The sequence below is a fragment of the Hoplias malabaricus genome, chromosome 6, assembly GCF_029633855.1.
Source record: "Hoplias malabaricus isolate fHopMal1 chromosome 6, fHopMal1.hap1, whole genome shotgun sequence".
Taxonomy (NCBI): domain Eukaryota; kingdom Metazoa; phylum Chordata; class Actinopteri; order Characiformes; family Erythrinidae; genus Hoplias; species Hoplias malabaricus.
This window is the reverse complement of record NC_089805.1, coordinates 28894535-28901137: the sequence shown is the minus strand read 5'-3', so window position 1 is coordinate 28901137 and position 6603 is coordinate 28894535. Positions and strand designations below refer to the sequence as shown.

Below are 6603 nucleotides of genomic sequence, written 5' to 3'. Positions count from 1 at the left end.
AGCAAGTGACAAGTTTGTATGATAGCAAATCTTTTATCTGGAATGAAGGCAAAGAACCAACAATCTGTACACATTTATTACAAATCTACAAAAAAAAAAAATTCATCAAACCACTCATCTAATTATGGATTGATGACAGTGTCCCAGCAACATGTTTCTGTACATTAGTAATTGCATAAAATTAAAAATAATGTAACAAACATCAGGTTCCATAGAGCTGTTCTGTTCCAGCCAGGCGGGTAGTTGGTGTTTGCTCTGTGGAGGTGGTATCGTAACCCAGTTTCTTCATGTCTTTTGTGACAATGCTGAACTGTAGTGTTACAAATCCTTGGGAGCGCACTCTAGTTACTGTAAATATACAAATATGGCAGCACTCAGGATCCTACTAAAACCTACGTTACAGTATAAGTGATACCAAATTTCATGATGCATAAAAAAACAATAATTAAATAAAAATAAAATAAGGACTCTAGCAAAAAGCTAAATGATTTGGCCCTTACCTTCTCTTCCCTCTCCTTGGGCAACAACCTTGGGATCTGTGTACTCTGGACGCCTGCCCATCAGCCAGCTATGGAAAACAAAATGTTTTGCATTGTTTTATATCATTTGCTGTTATTAGTATATATTTTCCATAAAGTACAGTAAAACACACTGCAAGCCAAACCATTATCTGAAACTTCAGTCCTGGTTTTTCTTTTAAAATAGCATAATTAAAAAAAATCAGTGGTGTGGGAAAAGTTATTCATAGTTTAAGCTATTGTGTATTTCTTTCACATTCAGTTTTATGGATTTACCTCACTGAAACATTAAAATCCATTTACTTTCTTTTCTATCCAGAATCCAAAGTAATGATTTGTTAAATTTTAGTGGTAATCTATTTATATATTTATTTATTTTCTTTTTTAGCCAGTGCATCTCAGACTTTACACCATTTTATGTTTTGTGTGAGGGAACATCAGCTCTGCAGTCCACACATCTAAATGAGTATGAAACATTAAGTTAGTTAGTGTTGACACTTTCTGAAACTTTTTTTTTTTTTAAGTTAGTGAAAAGACTTTATGGGTTTGTTGCACCCGAAGGGAAACTGTCATTAGCCCCTTTCACACACGCACCATAACACAGAACTCTTCCAGACATTATCTGGAGGAGCTGTATATATGAATGCAAATGGCAGGATAAAGTCTGGGTAATGTCCGAGTGAGCCCATGTATGAGTAGAGTCGGTAATGTTCCAGTGAGTTTATTCACTCTGGAGAGAGAATTAATGCTGAGTCTCCTGCAGGTGCTGCACAGAAAATCATACTGAACATTTCCTGTGGTGAGAAAGTCCCCAACACAGAAAATCCCAGGTGTATGATACGTGTGTAAAAGAAAAAAAGCTAGTTCTGAAAACGTCCAGCCATTTTCCAGATTTCATACATGAAAATGCCTCAATACTAATAAGTTAAAATGATAGTTTTCATTGTTATCCATGAGGGTCATCACGGCAGCATTACGGCTACCGTCGCTGTCACATAGCTCCAGGGTCTCTAGGGTTCTGTGTTCAATGTCTGTGAGACATTTTGTGTTTTCTCCCTGTGTCTGTGTGGGGTTCTTCCAGGTGGTCAGGTTTTCTCCCACAGTCCAAAAAACACATGTTTGAAAGGTGCATTAGTTATTCAAATGTGTCCATTACTGTGAGTAAATAGCTTTTGTCTAACTATCTTTAATTAAAATAAATTTAATAATAATAAAAAAAAAGTTTTGGCTAGTGACAAGCATATTTTGACAAGTCAAAATCACAATTTAAGATATCTTCATGTAATCCAATCTGACTACTGAGAACAGTAACTTGAGATATCGAGTTATATTTTGACTAGTCAAAATGTCCTTTAAGATATCCCTAATGATATCAGCGAATTCGTTATCTGATGAGTCATAAACACTGAATTAGTATTAAAGATATCTCAAATTCAAATTCGATTAGTCAAAAAGACACGTCTTATTCGCCAGCTTCTTATTCAGATTTTCTGTTCCATGTTAAATGGTGCAGTAATTGCATTCTGTCTCTAATAGATGGCAACATATGAACATGACTTCCATCCCTTGGAAATATTACACGTTTAGCTTATTTTTGTGGGCATTATCTCTATGAAGCAAGCCCAAAAAGGCAACTACATTTTAGAAACAAGCTCAAAAATGCAATCCACAACTACAAATTTTTGTAAGTGACTATACTGAAAATTTAAACCAAAATCCCCTATAATATGCAGACCTGGCAACTTTTACATGTGAATCAGCTACGTTTTGACTAGTCAGAAGAACAATTTAAGACATCTACAATCACATTCTGACTAGTCAGAATTAGCGTTTAAAATATCAGAAATACAAAAGTCTAATAAGTTCAAGATATCTGTAATGTATTTGAAGATATCTTAAAAGGAATTCTGACTAGTCAAAAATACAATATTGGATATATCTTAGTTTGACCAGTAATTAATTTCATTCATGATATCTAGAATTTAATTTCAGATATCTTAATATATATTTACAATATCCTTAATACAGAGGGAATTTAAGATATCTTTAATTGAACAAAAGGCAAGATATCTCTTACTTACTTTCTGACTATTCATAATTTAATTGTAGATATCTGAAATGAAAGTTTAAGATGGTCAGTAATTCATTTCAAATATCCTGAATTGGAGCTTCCATTGAACTCAGTGGTAAATTTGACGTCATTTACACTAGTCAAAAAGTAATTAAAGATATCTCAAATTGTTATTCCGTCTAGAACTGTGTCTAGTCATAATTGATTTGCAGATATCTATAATGTAAATCCAGTCGCATGATTTAATGTTAAAACGGCTTGCCATATGAGTGTGTACGTTGCTCTGTGATGGACTTGCACCCTATCCAGAGTGTGTCCCTGCCTTGCCACTTGTAATTCCAGATAGGCTTCAGACCATTTCTGTGTTTGGCTAAACATAGTGCTTCATCAGTATTTTAAAAATAAATGAACAAACAAACATTCTCCAGTACCTTGTGAATTTCTGCAGTCTTGAAGTTGACTCAGGAACAAACATCGGAATGTTCCTTGTGTGTCTAAAACAGTAGTTTATCATTAGGTGTAACTCATAACAGAAATATACCAGAGATAAGCCATATATAGTATATCAAAATTAGGCAACTATCATTCTCAAAAATGCTAAAGACAACACCCCCAAGCCATGGTGCCAGTTCTCCCAAAGTAACTGGCATCTAAACAAATTTGTGTTCAGTTCTTTCTCAGTGTTGAACATTTGTCTTACACAGAAGACCAGCAATTTTTGGGAACACGAATGAGTGATTTTATATGAGAGCTTTAAATGAGCTTTTTAAATGAGCTTTAATATTCTAGAAGACACACTCTTAGAATGACCATCTCTTAAGATGGCTGAAAATGTAATCCCTTCATCCTTTTTCTGTACAACCTGCTGTCACAAGGTTTCAATCATCTTAGAGAAGCTCGCCATCATACAAAATGATTACAAGTACTGCTGGATGAATAATAAATAAATAAATTTGCAGAAATTTTCTGCCGTTTTGCACCTGTAACTATCCCAAAGTGATCACAGCTGTTACTCAAATTTGACATTTAATTTTTTTTTATATTTGAATATATTTGGATATCTTTAGGGCGGCACGGTGGCGCAGCAGGTAGTGTCGCAGGCCTGGAGGTTGTGGGTTCGATTCCAGCTCCGGGTGACTGTCTGTGAGGAGTTGGTGTGTTCTCCCCGTGTCTGCGTGGGTTTCCTCCGGGTGCTCCGGTTTCCTCCCACAGTCCAAAAACACACGTTGCAGGTGGATTGGCGACTCAAAAGTGTGTGAGTGAATGTGTCTGTGTTGCCCTGTGAAGGACTGGCATCCCCTCCAGGGTGTATTCCTGCCTTGTGCCCGATGATTCTAGGTAGGCTCTGGACCCCCCGCGACCCTAAATTGGATAAGCGGTTACAGATAATGGATGGATGGATGGATGGATGGATGGATATTTTTACATAATGAAAGACTGTATCTACATCATGTCTATTTATATAAGAATAAATATAAATTGTGGTGAGGAATGATGGAAATAATCCAGTAAGAGTTGCACTCACCTTCCTGGGGTGAATGGTATGTGTACTGCTCCATAACCTCTGACGACATCATTTCCAAATGTATCTGGACCATACACACTGACTACTATTTGAGGCCCTGAACATGACAGTTATGGTGCTTATATTGGATTATCAGAATATTAGCTGAAACTTGGTAATAAATTTAGTGCTGTTATTGGAACTAGTAATGTGACAGAGATGACAGACTTACAGCCAAACGGGTTGGTGCTTTTAAAAGTGATATCCAGTGGGAAGTTCCAGACCAAATTCTGAGAGGAATCTCTGCCTTTTGAGGTGATCTGAGATATTCCTTCCTCCACGCCCTGCAGAGCACAGCATGAAGACACAGTAAGCACAGCATACATTGTACTGAATATATTAGTCTCAGAATGTTTCTAATATATTCTAGCAGAGGAATGTCAACACAGAAATTGAGTTTATTCAAACTGTTTTACTCACTGAGGTTGGAGCCCAGTCTTGTCCGTAAACAAAACAGTACTTGCAGTACAAGTCATCATAGTCTGGGAACTTGAAATGAAACAAAAACAAAGAGGACCAATGGCCAATACTTAATTATTGCTTTAACCAAGAAACTCGTTTTTCGCTCACGAACCTTCATTTAAAGTAAGTGAAATATACAACCACACAAGTTAAGAGTAAATAGAATCAGAAAGTACCATCCACTCAGACTGAGCCTTAACGCCAGTGCCCATTGATGCACAATAAGTATATCTTAACTCACATTAGCGCATTCTATTTGCCCGTTGACCATAAGGAGAAAAACTGAGGGGTTGTTTGCGGTCATTGTTATGCCACTGAAAAAATCGTGAACATTAAAATAAAGAGTAGGAGCTCCTCTGCTCCTCTCAGCTGTGTACAGCACGGTTACTCAAATGGCCGCTGGTTGCCAACATCTCTCTTGCTGCTAAGGACAGCTTAACTACGGTGGCTTACACAGTTCAAATCTGAAGAGAAGACGATTTGTAAATATGTCTTGCCACCAGGTGGCGGTACTATACAACACAACTCCAGCACAGCCATTCATCAAGCAGACACAAATAATAGATAATCTTGTGTCTAAATTAATTTCATGTTTATTAGACCCATTTATCACATAGGAAGTTCTGCAATTCTAATATTACAGACTAGATTAGCTCTGTTGCAATGTAGTTATTGGTGTGGTAGTGGTGTGTTTATGAGTGTTGTGCTAAGTGGATTTGACACAGCAGTGCTAATGTGTGAATAATGCACTAAACAAAGTCCAGCCAACAGGAGGACGAGGGGAGGACCAGCACAAACTGTGAAGATGAGCTACACTCTCTGACTTTACAAGATTGACCAACAAATTAATCTGAAACAGTGACCTGCAAGGGCTCAACTCCAGCAGCACTGCTTTGCCTTATCCTCTCAGATCAACAACACACACTAAGACACCACTAATGTTCATTATATATCAATTCACGGTACCTAAAATTGTAATAAACATCTCTGCTTGTGTTTCGAATTAACACGTTTTATACAGTAAAACCAGGAATAAACAATAGGTGTGTTATGTTATGTTATGTTATGTGTTCTCCCCGTGTCCGCATGGGTTTCCTCCGGGTGCTCTGGTTTGCTCCCACAGTCCAAAAACACACCTTGGTAGGTGGATTGGCGAATCAAAAGTGTCCGTAGGTGTGAGTGTGTCAGTGAATGTGTGAGTGTGTGTGTTGCCCTGTGAAGGACTGGCGCCCCCTCCAGGGTGTATTCCTGCCTTGTGCCCAATGATTCCAGGTAGGCTCTGGACCCACTGCAACCCTAAACTGGATAAACGGTTACAGGTAATGAAGTCTGGGATGGACTTGACTCCTGTGGAGGGTGTTTTCCTGCATCACACCATGTGATTCTGAGTGGGCTTCGGACCCTCTCCAACCTTTATCAGGATTAAGGTGTTACAGAATATGAATAATTAAATTTTCAAATGATGAAGGAGAAATAATTTTTCCCTAGTTTTTTTCTGTTTGTTTGTTTATTTCGCCTGCAGCTAAAGGCTGCACTCAAAGTTTCACAAGAATTTCTTTATTTCTTTATATGGAGGTACTTAAAGGGTCAAGAGTTCAACTCAGCAGAATTGTTTATGAACAACTGGGGTTCCTGCATGGGCACACTACCATGACTATACCACTAGCCAAAATAAATCTTTTATTCATTTATTCATTCACTCATTGTCTGAAACCACTTATCCACTTCAGCGTTGCGGTGGGTCAACAGCCTACAAAGAGTCACTTGGCAACACACACTCACACATTCACTCACACACTCACACCTATGGACATTTTTATGAGTCGCCAATCCACCTACCGTTGTGTGTTTTTGGACTGTGGGAGGAAACCAAAGCAACAGGAGGAAACCCATGCGAACCCACAACCTTAGGACCCTGGAGCTGTGTGACAGTGACACTACCTGTTGTGCCACCGTGACGCCCTAAATCTTTTATTATATTTCTTATA

The 6603-nt window shown here is 38.0% G+C and overlaps 1 protein-coding gene across 1 annotated transcript; it reads right to left on the bottom strand.

Annotated features, from left to right (window-relative positions):
• Nucleotides 1-42: 42 nt before the first annotated feature.
• Nucleotides 43-5049, bottom strand: b9d1 (B9 protein domain 1). The gene is made up of 7 exons (XM_066674996.1): nt 4857-5049; nt 4574-4642; nt 4326-4437; nt 4115-4211; nt 3021-3083; nt 501-568; nt 43-348 (listed from the first exon to the last, which is right to left on the bottom strand). Exons 1-7 carry the CDS (start codon nt 4917-4919, stop codon nt 203-205), a joined length of 618 nt encoding a protein of 205 aa, XP_066531093.1. The 5' UTR covers nt 4920-5049; the 3' UTR covers nt 43-202.
• Between the last annotated feature and the right edge of the window lie 1554 nt (nt 5050-6603).